At 34.6% G+C, this 17,543-nt stretch overlaps 1 protein-coding gene across 5 annotated transcripts in view; it reads right to left on the reverse strand.

The window, feature by feature from the left end:
• LOC122481407 (sodium channel protein type 1 subunit alpha) overlaps positions 1-17,543 on the reverse strand; it is a 150,571-nt gene that overhangs the window by 13,939 nt on the left and 119,089 nt on the right. For all 5 annotated transcript variants that reach the window (XM_043576942.1, XM_043576945.1, XM_043576941.1 and 2 more), the window contains exons 18-21: positions 14,483-14,603; positions 11,996-12,150; positions 10,074-10,247; positions 6,869-6,991 (exon numbers count right to left, since the gene is read on the reverse strand). In XM_043576942.1, coding sequence (XP_043432877.1) covers positions 6,869-6,991; positions 10,074-10,247; positions 11,996-12,150; positions 14,483-14,603 — 573 coding nt within the window. The remainder of the gene's footprint in view (positions 1-6,868; positions 6,992-10,073; positions 10,248-11,995; positions 12,151-14,482; positions 14,604-17,543) is intronic.

Here is a 17,543-nt window from a genome sequence, read left to right on the forward strand (position 1 = left end):
ATAGATAATATAACAAAGAAAAAGAAAGTTTAACAAAGAGAGGGGGAAGTACCAAAAGGTTGAAGGAAAGGCAAAATCAGAGGAATTTGCTGCCAGATGAATTGAGAATATTTGTTGTTAATTAGAAAAAAGAGAGGCAGGAAATCCTAATACAGACGATAAACTAATTTTAAAAAAGGTTATATATTAAATAATGAAATTAAAATATTTGGACACAAGTCAATTTGACCAATATATTTAAAAAAATTAAAAATTCAGATGTATAAATATAAAAATATTATTAAATGCCTAATATAGTTTTGTCCTTAATTATTCATGCATTGCTATGACTAATAATAATTTTTGCATAAGAAGCAAGACAATTTAGCATTATGTATTTCATTAGATCATCACATCGTTTATTTCAAGCTCCAGTCATGTCAGTTGTTTCATTTACTGAGTTTAATTCAATAAACTTATTTTAAATGAAACATAATAGAAATTGGTTTCTTAGGAAAATAAGAAAAGGAGGGGTGCCATACATAGTGCCCAACTGTGAAGTGATTAGCATACAATTCTGAGCTAAATAATGACCTACTTTTTTTCTATGGGAGCATGTTTTTTTCCCTCTTATTTTAATTTTTGGATCACAGATTAAAAGATCTGAGTTTTCGTATTTGGCAACACTGTAGGGATGGCTGTCCTCGCTCCCTCCTCCACAGTGCCCATTGGAGCTATATTATGAGTCACTAAGAGGGAAGATAAAGACAGGCCCCAAAATGCTCACAAGTGACAGAAGATGCCTCAGACTTGAACGACTGATAGCTAAGTTAATTCTGCCTATGGACTTCTATTATTACTGTCAATCTGATCCAATGTAAACAACAGGCATCAAAATATCTTCCATCTGCCATTTGATGCCAGTGTATTTTTAGAACAATGTTTTTTGATTGCCTGTCTGAAAAAACAAATACACGAGCCAATTCCTTATGCTTCTGAGCCGTGTTTAAAGTTTGCAAAGAACTCTAGGCCGTCTGGGGTTCCAAAACAGTGTGATAAGTGGGCCGAAGGAAACCGTAAAACCACTATTGGCAAAGGTAAGGAAATGAGCATAAACATTTAAGTTGGTTGAATTATCCAGGCAGATCCAGGTGATACAGCCTATGCAGCCTACCAAACTGAAACATGGCACCTTACCATATCTCATTTGCCTGTCTGCAGTAATACAGTTGATTGAATAAATCCTTCTTTTATACTTCATTTTAAATATGTGGATACACTTAGATTTCTCTTGTATTCAAAATTTAATAGCTGAAAGCAAGTTACTTATTTCCCTCCTTTTCTGAATATTTTGCCTACCATCCAGATTAAAAAAAAAACACCCTTATTTTTATTGTATATTCATAGAGTGCACACTTAAATGCACATTTTTACCTACAATAGCCAATTTAGAGCATGGCAGAATACTGGTGACCTCTACTTCCTTCCTGAATTTCTTTTCATGTCAGTCTGCAGGTCTCACACTTCTTCCTTTAAAACTTTTCTCATCTCTGTTACTTCTTTTCACCATCCATCCTAGCTCTGGCCTCCATTAAGTCATACTGGCACTCTTGTCAAAGTCTTCTAACTTTCTCCTTCCTTTGATCCACGTAAGATGAATTCATTATCCCTGAGTCTCACTTGAAAATTATTTAATGGATTCCCACTGATGATCAAATATTTTCCTTACCTTGGTATTCAAATTACTCCACAATCTACATTTCCAGTTTAAACTTCCCTAGCCGCCTACCCTTCATCCCAACCCAACTAATACAATACCAGACACCTGAGATGCCTTTGGAATCCCTTGCTAAGTATCCCCCTTTCTGGAACATTCTTTCTTCCACAAGGTGTGGTTCATGTAGCACTTCTTTCACGGAGCCCCAGTTCACCCTCCACATTAGCCTCCAAAATAAAGATCAACATTTCCTCTTTTGAATTTAAGAATCAGAATTCCAGTGCTGGCCAGGACCATAGAAATAATTTAGTATGGTGTTTTCTGTTGGCAATGAGAAAATGAGGCTAAAAGATTACGATCAGAAAGTAGACTAGAAGTGGCACCTAGTGTTTTCTCTTTCCATTCTACCTCACTGATTCACCTTGGAGTTGCTCCCATTTATCTGGTTTCAGATTGCTCTGGATTAGAGTTACTTGCATTCCTGTGATCTTGATAGATGAGAGGCTTTCCTTTTTCTAATTTAAGATGCAAAAATATATTATACTTCTCCAAGGCCTTGAATGCTTTGAATATAGGAAACAGAGTGCTTTGGGTATAGGGAAAAAAAAGGTTGATTGAATGAATGAGAGGAGTAAAGATTAACTTAGCATTTATTGAGGAAAACATACTCTTTAATGTTAGTTTTGGTTATGAGATGAGACTAAAGAACCTGACACAACAAAAAGTTGTAGGTTAGCCAATAAGTCTGAGAGGTTTACTTTGCAACAGGGGATTTGTTTTGCGTTAAATGAACTCCATGTAATTCATGATCACACGAAAGAGCAAGCAAGGACTCTGAAGCAGTGTCTTTCAGGATATGGTCTGCAATGTTGGCATACGTTTGGTCCAGAGGAAAGGTTTATTTTTATGAAGATAAAAACATTAAATATTGGATAACATTTGGCACAGTATTGGGCAATTTACTGTACAAAGGTCCATCATATCTAAAATTTCATTAAATTAAGCAATAAAGTTCAGAGAAAGGATTGCCTTTTCCCAGGACCCCTAAGCCATTCCTTGGTTCAGCACAGAAGGAGGTGTATTAATTCTTTTCAGGCTCTAGGGATCTGCAGCAATTGGTTCCCATGAGGTGAAGGTACTGGGAAAAGATGGCCTGAATAAATTGGGAAGAACAGATAGAGATGTCAGGATGCAGAAAAGAAGATGTCTAAGGAAGGAACTATCTTAATACTAGAGGTTGCTTCTTCTCACAAATGCTTTGTAAGACATCAATAGAATTTCTCTATTTTAGCACAATCCAATCTTATAAAGACTCTTTCCATATCTAGTTCATTATCTGCATTTTTATTAAATCAACACAAAATGAAGGATTGACAATTAAGTATGCAAATTCATGTTAGGAATTTTGATACATGTAGAAATGTCTTGTCTGAACAAATTATCTCTGAGCTTCAAATAATACTACTCATGGATTCTAATGCTTCTCTAGTCTAAATACAAAAACTACATGAATAAAAATCAAAAGCAGGCGAGGTAAAATCACATCTTTAAGTATAAAGAAGAGTAATGGAATCTTTTAAAAAGCTAATGACTACATTTGTGTTGTGGGGTTTAATTAAGATAATTGTCTTTGAGAGATGTGATACTTCAATTATCTAAACAAAAACTTCAACTTGATCTCTCTCAAAATAGAAACTCTTCTTCTTGTACATTATTTTTAAACTTTAAGAATAAACAAACTATAGATTTATTTTTATTTATGTTTTCATCATGTTATCTTCTAAGATCCTAAAAAGTTATTTGGGAGTGACTTACTCTAAGAACTGGGTTTATACATTAAATTCTATTTAATACACGTGATAAGACATTTCTGTTTTGTTTCTAGGTGGGTATTGTAGTCTGTATAGTTCGAATAAGTGGATTTTTTTATATTAACTTTTTTTTTCCATTTATAACACAAATCACATGTGCTTACTCAACTCTTAATATATTTTGCCTCATTACATTTTGAAAATAACTTTCCTAAACTTTCATTTAATAAAAACGGAAATGGTCACACAATCAACACCAGTCTTATGAAAGCTGGAGTATTGAACCCTAGCATCCGCTCATACATATCAACAAGGCAGGGAATTGCCTGCTGGCATCTGGATGGCAGTTTTCAGGACCCAGAATCAATGTAAAAAATGGCAAGGGTTTTATGTCTCAAACAACACCATCAATTGACAAGTTAAAATTTCCACGCATTCATTCTAAACCAGGTCCCCCACCCTCACCAATCAGATAATCTCCCCATAAATGAATAACTCCATATACACATAACTAAATCATATTCAGTGAAATTTAGTAAAGATATGAAACGTTAGTGTTCAAATCCACACAGGGTAAATTCACAAAGGTATTTTTCTCAAAAGAAAACTTAAGGCAATTGAAAATAGGGGATTCGAATATAGTGTACTTTTCCCTATTGTGGTGAGAGAGTACCGTTCCCAATCCCTCCCTCATCCCACTACACAAAGTCACAGTGAAAGGATGAAAGGTAGCAAAAGGGGTAATACAGTACCCATAATAAAGGGCTGAGGGGAGGAACCAGCGCTCCACCCCATCCAAGTTGGAGCAAGATTATCCTATATAAAATAGAAATATATAGTTTGTTATTAGTTAGAAATCTGATATGACAGAACATTTGGTGTTACTTTTTGTATATGATATGGTCTCTGTCTGTTTCCCTATTAATCAAGACTTGAGTTCTTTTGAAAAAGAAGGTATCTAAGATTTCTTAGATTAGGAAATTAAAATTATTACAAATTTAAGTACAAATTTTATTTTACTCTAGATATTCATGACATCAATTCACTCAGTTCAATTTTACAAGTTGAAAAATTTGGACTGGAAATTTGAAATACAATAAATGTTTAAAAGCTGTCAGCCAGAAATGTGCATAAAGCATGCAAAACATAAAGTGCAACGTGATGATAATTTATTCCTTTCTAACTTCTTATCAAGCACTATACAACATGCTTTGTTTGGTAATGTTGCATAAAAGCACATGCTTGAAAAAGTGACAAATCAACAGAAATAAAATGAGTGCTTGATTTATACTCTGACACAGCTATTGTGGTTTTATGCTGCTAAGGAAAAGAATAAAATGAGAGTTTCTGAATGTATTCACACTGGGAAATATCACTTCCCAAATATAATCATCATTATTATCTCTATCTTCACCATTATCCATATTTACATTTTTACAAAGTAAAAAAATCCAAGCACCAGAAGCACAAAAATAGAATTAATAATCGGGTTATTTTGTCTCTACAATGCCAAACACGTGTTGAAATGATCAGCCATTTTAGGGTTGTCTATATTCTGTCATTACGAGGCAAGGAATTACATTCATAAATCCTATAATTTAAATGCTGAGTTCATCTCCTATCAGCATCAATAAGAAGTTTATGTTTTTAAAATTCTCAGTTGCAAAAGTCAACCTTTCCTTATAATATAAAAAGCATTATTGATCAATAATTAGAGATAAGGTTATTTCTGTAAATATCAAACATAGACCCACAGGACCAACATTGCTAATGGAAATAAAGTGTTCAACATGGGAACATCTGGCCATTTGATCATGGATTTAATACATTTTAAAAAGGTTAAATTTGGAATGTTTATAACAGCTTCAAATACTTATCATTGTTCAGATTTCAGAAGACTTTCAAAAGATATTACTTTGATTCAGGCAATATGATTTCAATTAGAATGTATAAAAATAATACTTTTCTCAAGAACTGAACCTGCCAGTCTGAAACAAAAGAAACTGACATTTTAAGTGGAAAATAAACTTAATGTTTACATACCCTGGGGAGAATTTCCTTTTACATTTTAGTAAATATGTGAAGATCTCTGTGAGAAATAAAATAAGACTGCATTATATTGTGTTAAATTGTTTCTAATGAGGAAAAAAAACTTTTTTATATATGTTAGGGAAATTAAAGACAAGTCTCACGTTCTTAAAAGGTGACATTTACAATAAATTCTATTTTAAAAGAACACAGAAGGCCATCAACAAACCTAGAAAATGTAGATGGAAGTCTTCAGTAAAGCTTAGTTTCCATAAACAACTAAACCTTAGGCAGAAAAAAAAAGCAATGTTTTTTGTTTTGTTTGTTTGTTTGTTTGTTTTTTTGAATCACACTTAATTCAGTAGCTTTGTTTTGGTAAAAGAATATTTGATTTTTTTAAAAAAGAACTATTTTTTTAATGTTATGCATCTTATACATCAATGCTTCATGAATTTTAAAAAGGTATGGAAAATAGTATGTCAATAATGGCAACATTTTTAACCTGTTATGAATCATTGGGAATGGTTGAATTGAACTCCTTCTTTAAAAGGAGTAGTATAACATTTTGTGTGACTCAAGTGAAATTTGAGTTATGCTTAATTTATGAATCATCTATAGTAATGAATCAAAATGATATTTTCTGTCCATTATGTTATAAATGTTTTAGTTTTGAAAAATTGTGTGGATTTACATATAATCTTTAAGCTACTATTACTATTTATATAAATTAAAACTATTAATGCATTTATAAATTGAGGCCATATTAAACATAACTTTTTTTAAAAGTTTAAAATTCAGCCAATATTTAGTATCTACCCTTGACTATATTCAAATAATGCAAACTTTGGCATTATACAGACAAAATTGACATTTAAAAATTTTTTTCCTTTATTCATACATAGGCACATGTGTGATTCAATTATTTTCAATAAAACTTGTTAAGTACAATTTAGTTCATCACAAATGAAAAGCACGTAATGTAGAATTCACTTCAGTTGATTATTATCATATCATTACACCTAGAACTTTAATAGTTCAGCTGCTTTTTTTGTATACAGGTTTGTAAGGAAACTCCCAAAATGGATTAGGAAATAAAGTCATTTTAATAAGCACAGCAGATAAATGATATTGTATCATTTCAAGGGAGGCCTAAATTCTCTTGCATATCACCCAGAAGTAAATATGCAACAGATTAAATGATAAAGTAGCACTTTTGCAAGGATTTGCCATTCCTTTTGCATGCATGGGTTTTCCTTTTATAAAATTTGATTTAATGTAGTTTAATTTAATTTTGACTACATGTAGTACTTCAGGTTCCTTCATTTTTCCTTACCCTCATCCCTTCAAATCGTGATAAGGCTCTTAGAGGTCTCAGAGCTCTTAGTGTCCTGAGAGATTTGATGGCACCAAGTTCTGAATAACCCAAGGCATTTGCTGTTAAACTGACCAATGAAACCTGTGTAAGTAAATAAATAAATTAAATCATCATTCAATTAGTATTTACTATGTAATATAATAAATATGATTTTTATTTAGAAGATAAATCATTGGGGGTCCCTGGGTGGCTCAGTCGGTTAAGTGTCCGACTTTGGCCCAGGTCATGATCTCACGGCTTGCGAGTTCAAGCCCCGCATCGGGCTCTGTGCTGACAGCTCAGAGCCTGGAGCCTCTTCAGATTCTGTGTCTTTCTCTCTCTCTCTGCCCCTCCCCCACTCTCTCTCTCTCTCTCTCTCTCTCTCTCCCCCCCCGTCTCTCAAAAATAAATAAACATTAAAAAAATTTTTTAAAAGAAGATAAATCATTGCACCTTTTAAAATTTTAAGGAAGTATTTTCAGTTTGATGCAAAGAAAGTAGCTTTCAGTATGTTAATTAAATCTAGCTGAATAAAAAACCTTAAATGTCATGTAATTTATTAATTGCTCAACTAATAAATAAGTTGAATACATTCAACTAAATTTATTACTAATAAATTGGTTGAGCAATTAGAAAAATGATAAAAATTAATTCTAAAAAAGGAAGAAATTGAGGTATAAGAAAATGTCATTGGTTATCCTTTATTTTATTTTATTTTAAAAATTTAGGGCGCCTGGGTGGCGCAGTCGGTTGAGCGTCCGACTTCAGCCAGGTCACGATCTCGCGGTCTGTGAGTTCGAGCCCCGCGTCGGGCTCTGGGCTGATGGCTCGGAGCCTGGAGCCTGTTTCCGACTCTGTGTCTCCCTCTCTCTCTGCCCCTCCCCCGTTCATGCTCTGTCTCTCTCTGTCCCAAAAATAAATAAACGTTGAAAAAAAAAAAATTAAAAAAAAAATATTTATTTATTTTGAGAGAGAGAAATCAGGGGAGGAGCAGAGAGAGACAGAGACAGAGAGGGAGAGAGAGGGAGAGAGAGAATCCCAAGCAGGCTCCATGTTGTCAGTGCGGAGCCTGTCATGGGGCTCAATCTCATGAACCGTGAGATCATGACCTGAGCCAAAATCAAGATTTGGACACTTAACTGACTGAGCCACCCAGGCATCCCATATCCATCCTTTATTTTATTAAGTTGTTGCTGAATTTGGGGTTTTGCATGGTTAGTAATAAAATACAGAAACTGCTATTGTATCAGAAAAAGCGTGAAATCTTAATCCTGCATTGTATGTTCAACTAATTAAAACTGATACTCTCAGAAAGCAATAACTTGGCACATTGATTTCACAGTTGATTTTTGAAAGTGATTTTTTTTTGTCTTGCTAAAACCTTCTGTTTTCAATTCCCTAAAGTTTATCCTTATGTAAACAATATAACTTCACATGTGATTCCATCATGAAATTCCTCAAAATTTTCTATGCTAACTTATAGCTTCTGCCATGGTTACCTGGCTGAAAATGGCCACAATAAATCTTTACCAAATAAATAAATCAATGAATTTACATAATTTGTATGAAATACGCAAGTACTAACAAATAAAAATGTTAGGTGTCTAATTCTCTAAATAAAGACTTTATCAAAACTCCATATCCAAACAGAGTTACAATTTCTTTGGTTTGAAAGTGCCTAGTATAGGACAGGTTCAAAAAATTGGACACTGTGTCCAAAATGTGCTATCATTTTTTTAATGTTTTTTAAAGAGGGTTATACTGATCCTAATGAATAATTAAAATAGAATATTGAAAAATAAAAATATTTTTATTGCAAGATGACAAAATTCTCTATAGAATTTTTTTAAAATATATTTCAGGCTATTGAAACTACCATGTTGTATACCTGAAACTGATGTAACATTGCATGTCAACTACAATAAAAAATAAATAAAAATAAAGTGCTTATAATCTGACAATTAAAAAACTCAAATTACAGTAATAAATATAATCATCAGTCTTTCACTAAAATTTCAGACATGCAATAATCATAATAGAGAAAAGCAAAGCTCAGGAAGTTTCAAAAAGGTAAAATTATATTTATATTTAAGATATAGTGTGAAAAATCTGGGGAGTTGAAATATGATATAACTTCTAATGCTTGAAACCTCAATGTTAGAAATATTTTCTTTTGTAATGATGAAGCAATTATTCTTTTGAGGTTTTTCTTAATTTATTCATTTCACAGTAACATTATTAAGCTTTTTAAATAGCTCTGGCTTTGCCTTTGTTCAGAAGTAAAGAGATATAACCTATGAGTGACTTTTAGCTCTAGAAATACTTTCCACAGCAAACCTGCATAGTCCTGCTTTATTATCTTTTATTATCTATTATCTATTATTGCCATTTATTATCTTTTGGGGATAAAACTGTTGCCTACAAAGTCTGCGATATTTTGGACACACTTTTCTAAAGCTGAAATTATGTCAAACTGATAGCATGAAACATCTTGCTTAATAAATCTCCAGAGGCAGCCACATGTTTTAGGGTAGATGAAGTATTATTAATGATTTGGCATGTAAATTCTGTGAAGGGCTGTTTGGTACATTACAGGCCTGTTGCAAGTTGAGTCTACATCCCACGGAAACTCCTGTTGCTGCATGAAGTAGAGCTTTTCCCTACAGTCTGTACACTTTACTGCCTCTAACAGAGTATCATCTATACAATCTACCCTTTAAAAACTTTGCGTAGATCAAAGAGAATTTTTTAAAAAGTGATGGTAGCTCTCACCATCATCAGTGTTTATTGAGTGCCTTTATTACTGTATGTACTAATATCACCATTTTAGAGTCAGGAGCCAAGTAATTTACTCAGTGGCACACAACCCATCAGCCATGGGGCTGGAACTCAAATGCAAGTCTATCTGACTCACAATATAAGGAATTTAAACAACATACCCAAAAACCACCATAATTCCTTACCACCACCACCACCCCCCCACCCCCCCAAGGCTGAACCAATACTAAACTAGCCTATTTCTTCTAAAAACTACAACACTATGATTCGGTGAATTAGTTTACTGTCTATTAAGTAGCATATGCTGTCAACTCAGCACAGTGGTCAGAGATTGACTGTTTTAGAATCAGTATACGGATTAGACAAACTACCATGGAAGTGAGACAAAGATGTGGAGGATACCTACATCAACAATTAAGAAGTCCAGCCAACACCAGGCATTCGTGAAATATGTTTGATAGCCATATGCCACCCATTTTAGAAGCATTTCCAGAATGAAAATATAAGTGAAAACCTTGTCAGCATATTCCAACATCGTCTTAATTGTCTTTCGCTGATCAATATATATGTCTTCAAATGCCTATAAAGAAAAGTGATATATTTTAGCTTTCTAAAACTAGTATACTCTATGAGCTATTTTTCTGATCATAAACATATTTTCCCTGATTTTATATGTATACATATGACATTCTGTTGGACTAGGAGGGCAGAGGAATCGTAGCTATTGCTGTTTGGTTTTTTTTTTTTCCCTCTCAAAGATCTTTTAATGAATCAGGGGAAAGTTATACTCTCCGTCAATATTATAGCCAGAAGAAAGAGGTAAAAGCATAATTCTTATGAATTAATTTGACTTGTTCAGGAAACATCTGATGTTATATCCTGGGGATGGGGATGGTGCCACCCCAACTTGAAGTTACATATTTCTTTTGTTTCATTTCTTATGCTTCCTCCAGTTGATTTTTTTGCCATTAAAAGGTTGAAGAAATAAAAAGTGAAGGCTTATATTTTTCATAAAGCAGAAACTGTAATTGGTCATCACATAGCCCAATTTTACTATGTAATTGGGCTCATTTGTCGCCCTCCCCTACATTTTGTTGATAGTTTATGTTTCTTAGCAGAGATGTAGCATGACCATGATAATAAGATGAAAATATTTCCCATTTATGTTGCAATATGTGTCCTTCTGATATGAACTCTTTATACTTTACACCTGAGTCTCACATTCGTTTCAGGGGCAAAAGACTATTTCTTGTCTAAAGTGACATGCAAAATAAGTTTACGTCATCAGAGAATGTGCGGGAGAATACAGGCTTATGTTCTAATTATAAACATAAGCTAAAGAAACTTAAGTAATTGTATTTCAATCAGGCAAGCTCATTTTATCCGTCATCTCTATCTATCTATCTGTCTATCTATCTATCTATCTATCATCTATCTTATCAGTCATCTTATGGCTTAAGTATTCTATCTGCGTCAGTGTTTTTCTAAAATGTTATCTATATGTTATGCTTTATATTTTTGTAAGTGATTTTCATACCAATATAAATTAATTCGATATAAAAAACATCTTCGTATACAGAGAAACAAATCTTAGGCATGCTGCCCAATATTTTTTTGTTACCAACATTCCTTGTTTCTTGAGTAGTGTAAGAACAGTGGACACAATTTAAAAGGGACAGAGAAGTAGTCCCTAAGGACTTAATGACTGTCCATAAAGAAATAGTAAGAATACCATTCAGAAACAAGGTTCGTAAGAATTTAGAAGTTATACCATCACAGGGCTTCCTTTAACTACACTGAAGTTGCCATGTTTACTTTCTTATTAAAATATGAGTAATTGAACATTTATATTCCTTGGTTATAATGAATAAGCTGGAGGGACAAATTTTCTAGGCTACTTAAGAATAAGAAAACATTAATAAATAGCTTATCAGAAATTATACATATACATAGAAAAATAAATCCAGAAATAAATTGTTGAAACATTAAGTCTAAAATCTGGAAGATATGATGTGGGGGTAATTAAAAATGTGTTGAAGACAGGTAGAAGAGAGGGGGTGTGTGGGTATGAGTGGGTGAGTGAATGGATGGTTGGATGGATATTGAGATGTATGTGTATTTAAGGAAGAAGTCATAAGTAGAGATAACAGTTTAAGGTTTGCCAAACAGGTGATGGCTGACGCCATGAAAATGAAATTGGATGTAGAATGAGGGTTTCGGAAAAAATGCATTGGATAGTAAAACAGTGTAATAGAAAGATTAGTAAGTCATCAGTATGAGATTATTTTAAACTTCATATTGTACCACTTTTGCTTAATGTTCACTCACCAGAGCACCACTGCTAAGGAGAATCATGAAAACAATGAAGGTCTCAAACCAGTTATGCTCCACTATTCGGAAACACGTTCTTCTCAGGTTCCACCATTGTTTTCCTCTGCCTTCCTCCACACTGATTTGACAACATTTGAATCTTTGTACGCAGCCTGCAAGCATAATATTCAAACAGGAGTCGCTAAAGTAACTTCTCCTCCAATAATATTCTTTGGCATGTCCCTGATTTCTCTTTTCACTACAGTTACCATCTCTACCGTGTTAGGATAATTCTCTAAGCCTGGAGTAATAAGAGCACATTCGTTAGCTGTGCTCTTTGAAAATTGTGAAAATTATTCAGCCTCTTTAAATGGTTCCCTGGCTAATAATACCTGCTTTTTCTGCTTCTACTCATTGTCCAAGAGAGAACTTTGTAAAGCACAAATGTAGTCACTCTAGTAAAGGACTTCAAAGTAGAAATTAATAATAAACAGAAAACTTCGTTTTTATTTATTCTATTTATATTTTTTAAAGTTTATTTATTTTGAGAGAGAGTCAGAGCATGCCAGCTGGGAAGGGGCAGAGAGAGAGGGAGAGAGAAAATCCCAGGCAGGCTCTGTGCTGTTAGCTCAGAGTCTGACATAGGGCTCCAACCCATGAACTGAGAGATCATGACCTGAGCCGAAGTCAAGAGCCTGATGCTTAATCAACAGAGCCACCCAGGCACCCCAGAAAACTTCCTTTTTAAGGAGGTTATGGAATAGTAATGTAGATCTCTCCTGACAATGTTTGTTACTGTTTAGTTTTCTTGTGGTGCTCCTAAAAGAACTCATATAATTTCCAACTTAATTTAGTCCACTAAAATGCGGTTGCTTGGTTCTGCTTTGATTTGTCATTTCCTTCTTTATACTGCTTTACTCACTCAAAAATAAGAATTAAATCAACAGATATCTGCGAATACCTTTGTAAGCATCATGAAAGAAAAAAATCACTTAAAAAAAAAAAAGACAAAAAGAAACAAAAGATACAAAACATGGACCTTGCCACCAAGAACCTTACATTCTTGTTTTCAAGAAAAGATATAAACACAGGAACCCTACCTCAAGACAAAAAAACAAAAATTAAAAAGAAAAAGTCAAGTATGCTGGAAGAAGAGGGAGATAGGGTAGGAAGAAAGGCAGGGAGGAGAAAAGACAGTAAAGATACATATAACAGTTCAAAACAGAAAGAGGAAAGCACTCATAAGATAATATATGAACAATCATCAGGTGAATTAAATGCATATATTTATTATAGCTGTTCAGAGGAATAATAATCTCTTTTACACCATGGTCAGATGAAGGTAGTTTTGAGAAGGACTTTGGGTGACATGTGGAATTTATATAGGAAATAAAAGGAAACAATGTATATCAGGCCTATGAGGAAGAGATCACTATATAGAGAATATGCAAATATATTCATATCTTTAGTATATGTGCTGCCGAAGTGAGCACTATATTCATATCTTTAAAACTCAAATTCCCAAGAAAATCAGACCATGGGAAATACTAGTCACGGGGAAGACAAAGCTCTTAAGCCTATTGTCCATATTGTACCAGGCTCAACCAGCTTAACTGTTCAGGTATCAGGTATGGGTACTGCTTATTTCCTGCTTCATCCAATGAGCATTGGAAAATGGTGATTTTGTTAAAAAATACAGTTTAGCATTTGCAGCTCATTGAACTTTGTCAGAAAGCTATTTAAAAAAAATTTTTTTTAATGTTTTTATTTTTGAGAAAGAGACAGAGAGACAAAGTGTGAGAGTGAGGGAGGGGCAGAGAGAGAGGGAGACACTGAAGAATCTGAAGTGGGCTCTAGGCGCTGAACTATCAGTACAGAGCCCGATGTGGGGCTGGAACTCAGGAATCCTGAGGTCATGGCCTGAGCCAAAGTCAGGAGCGTAACCAACTGAGCCATCCAGGCACCCCCAGAAAGCTATTTTAAGGCAAATTCTGTGTACGAGAATTTTGACTAGTATTTAAGGTGCCAACTTATTGTGGGGCACCTGGGTGGCTTAGTCGGTTGAGCGTCTCACTCTTGATTTTGGCTCAGGTCATGATCTCACAGTCATGGGATCAAGCCCCGCGACAGGCTCCCCACTGGGTGTGGAGCCTGCTTAAGATTCTCTCTCTCCCTCTCCCTCTATGCCCCTCTCTCTAGAAATAAAAATAAAAAAGATGGCCACTTATTGTGAAATCACCATTTTACTTTTAAAAATATAAATCAGTCATTTGTTTTTATCACATTAAAATATTTTTCTCTATTGTCATGCTCTTTTACACATAGTGGGCAGAGATAACCAAAAATAACAATAGATTTGAAAACTGTTAGCCTATTAGTGGTAATTCAAATAGATCTACTAAGGTTCTATTATATTATGAATGATCCATCTTGGGTGATCACAGCTAAAAAAAAACACCCCACATTCTATAAATGGAAGATTAACATGAGGGTCATTTTCTTTACCTTCAGTGAAACAGGCTTCAGGTTCAAGGGTTTCCTCAGGTTCCACTACAGGCTGTTCTTCTGCAGGTGCGCCAATGTCTACAGTGCTGCCTTCAGAGGAGCTACTGCTTTCATTAAGTTTCTGTGCATGAGATAGACATAAAAAGTAAATCACTTTAATTTTAGTAATAGCCTAGGAAGAAAAGATTAGTGCTATGAACTGATGTTGGATTCTCCTTGAAGTGAAGAGATTTTAAGTTTAGAGCAAAAGACGGATTGACTAAGAAAAGGAAGTAAGGAAATGTTATGGTATCCCCTTTTCCATAATTCACATGTAAGCCTGAAATCAAATTATTATATTGTGAAGTTACAAATGACCGTCAGAAACATGTATTAAGCAAACCACTCTCCTAAGAATTAGAGAAGCCCCAGAGGGAGGGTGAGGGGTAAGGAAAGTTAGTATAACTGTTCTCATTTTACAGATAAGGGAACTGAGGCCCAGGTGAAATAACTTGTCTAATGTTACATAACTAGTAAATGAGAAAGCCAAGACTTGAGGAGAATTATTCCTGAGCCCAAAGCCCATGCTCTGTCATTTGTGTGACCACACTGTTTCCGAAACAGTGTATTGACACTCTGACAATTTTTCCATCAATTTAAAACTGAAAATAATCCATAGAACAAAATAGCACGATTAGTCTAACAGGTGAAGAGAATCTACAATTCACTCTTGAGGTGAAACACTAAAACAAAATGAAGACACCTGTTAACACCACAAACTAATGGAATTTTATATAATACAAATATAATGGAATTTTATGTAATGTAAGTATTCAGTACCTTCACGGAAGCTTTTTGGTAGCTGTAGACATGAGTTCTATTTGATTCTTTGTTTACAGTAAATCTGCCAAACTAATTACATCCTTTTCCTAGGGCAAATGCCATAATAACTTATGTGCAAGCAATAATAAATCTCTTTGCTATATAGTATTACTTTAACTCACAGGGAAATTTTTTTTTTAATATATGAAATTTATTGACAAATTGGTTTCCATACAACACCCAGTGCTCATCCCAAAAGGTGCCCTCCTCAATACCCATCACCCACCCTCCCCTCCCTCCCACCCCCCATCAACCCTCAGTTTGTTCTCAGTTTTTAACAGTCTCTTATGCTTTGGCTCTCTCCCACTCTAACCTTTTTTTTTTTTCCTTCCCCTCCCCCATGGGTTCCTGTTAAGTTTCTCAGGATCCACATAAGAGTGAAACCATATGGTATCTGTCTTTCTCTGTATGGCTTATTTCACTTAGCATCACACTCTCCAGTTCCATCCATGTTGCTACAAAAGGCCATATTTCATTTTTTCTCATTGCCACATAGTATTCCATTGTGTATATAAACCACAATTTCTTTATCCATTCATCAGTTGATGGACATTTAGGCTCTTTCCATAATTTGGCTATTGTTGAGAGTGCTGCTATGAACATTGGGGTACAAGTGGCCCTATGCATCAGTACTCCTGTGTCCCTTGGATAAATTCCTAGCAGTGCTATTGCTGGGTCATAGGGAAGGTCTATTTTTAATTTTCTGAGGAACCTCCACACTGCTTTCCAGAGCGGCTGCACCAATTTGCATTCCCACCAACAGTGCAAGAGGGTTCCCGTTTCTCCACATCCTCTCCAGCATCTATAGTCTCCTGATTTGTTCATTTTGGCCACTCTGACTGGCGTGAGGTGATACCTGAGTGTGGTTTTGATTTGTATTTCCCTGATAAGGAGCGACGCTGAACATCTTTTCATGTGCCTCACAGGGAAATTTTTTAAAGGAATACTTGCAAAGTCTTTACGAATTTTGGACAAATCTACCTTTTAACAATCACAGTTCTTCACATATGATGCGAGATATCTGGCTCCATATCAAACTTCATATCCATTACTAAATACCATTGTTAGTTACCTAGATTTCAGATTTACAATGAGCAATTGTGAGTGTTAAGATTAAAAGATGTGAACCTATATAACATGAAATTAATTTTATCAAATGCCCAATGGCTCCCTAAATAGCCTCCTTTGAGGTGACTTGCCTGGATGATGATAAAATAAATTGCTACTTTTTTTTTCGCACAGTTTCTAAAGGTCTAACTAGTTCAGATTTTCTACAGATGAGAGTGCTATTGCCAATATATCAAACTTTATTCTTAAGAATATTCTTTAAAATAAGCTATTGTTGGGGCCCCTGGGTGGCTCAGTTGGTTAAGCATCTGACTTCAGCCCAGGTCATGATCTCATAGCGCGAGTTTGAGCCTCGCTTCAGGCTCTGTGCTGACAGCTCAGAGCCTGGAGCCTGCTTCGATTTTGTCTCCCTCTTTCTCTGCCCCTCCCTAGCTCACGCTCGCACTCTCTCTCTCTGTCAAAAATAAATAAACTTAAAAAAATAAAATAAAATAATCTATTGTTTGACAACTCAACTTTGTATATGGTACCAGTTACTAGGTATAGACAACGATCTTATAGATGCTTACAAATTAGTTTCCAAACACTTGTCAAGCAATGTAAGTATATTCTACAGTCTGCCTGAACTACTGTTAAGAAAGTAGAAGTGTGCCTAATGTTACTCAAAATCAACATGCTCTCAAAGTCATGACTTACTTATTTATTTATTTATTTATTTATTTATTTATTTATATTTATAAGTAGACTTCACACCCAGCACAGAGCCCAATGCAGGGCTTGCGTCCACAACTCTAAGATCAACACCTGAGCTGAGATCAAGAGTCTGATGCCCAACCAACTGAACCACCCAGGCACCCCCTAAACTTACTCCTTTAACCAAGTTTCTGATTCTGGTTGTTTGTAGTATCATTCTTTGAACAAACGGACTCCAACTCTCATTTATTCTTACTCTTTTCCAATATTGACAGTAATCTACAGTCAAATTTGTTAAATTTCACTTTTGAAATAACCCTTCTCTCATTCTCATCTTCCAAATTCTTATGAGCTTTCTGTTCATCCTTGTTACCTCTTTGGAAAGCTATCCATAATAATTATCACCCTCATTCTAGCCTCACGTAATTCTAGAACTTTG

This window comes from Prionailurus bengalensis, chromosome C1 (assembly GCF_016509475.1).
Source record: "Prionailurus bengalensis isolate Pbe53 chromosome C1, Fcat_Pben_1.1_paternal_pri, whole genome shotgun sequence".
In the NCBI taxonomy this organism is placed as follows: Eukaryota; Metazoa; Chordata; class Mammalia; order Carnivora; family Felidae; genus Prionailurus; species Prionailurus bengalensis.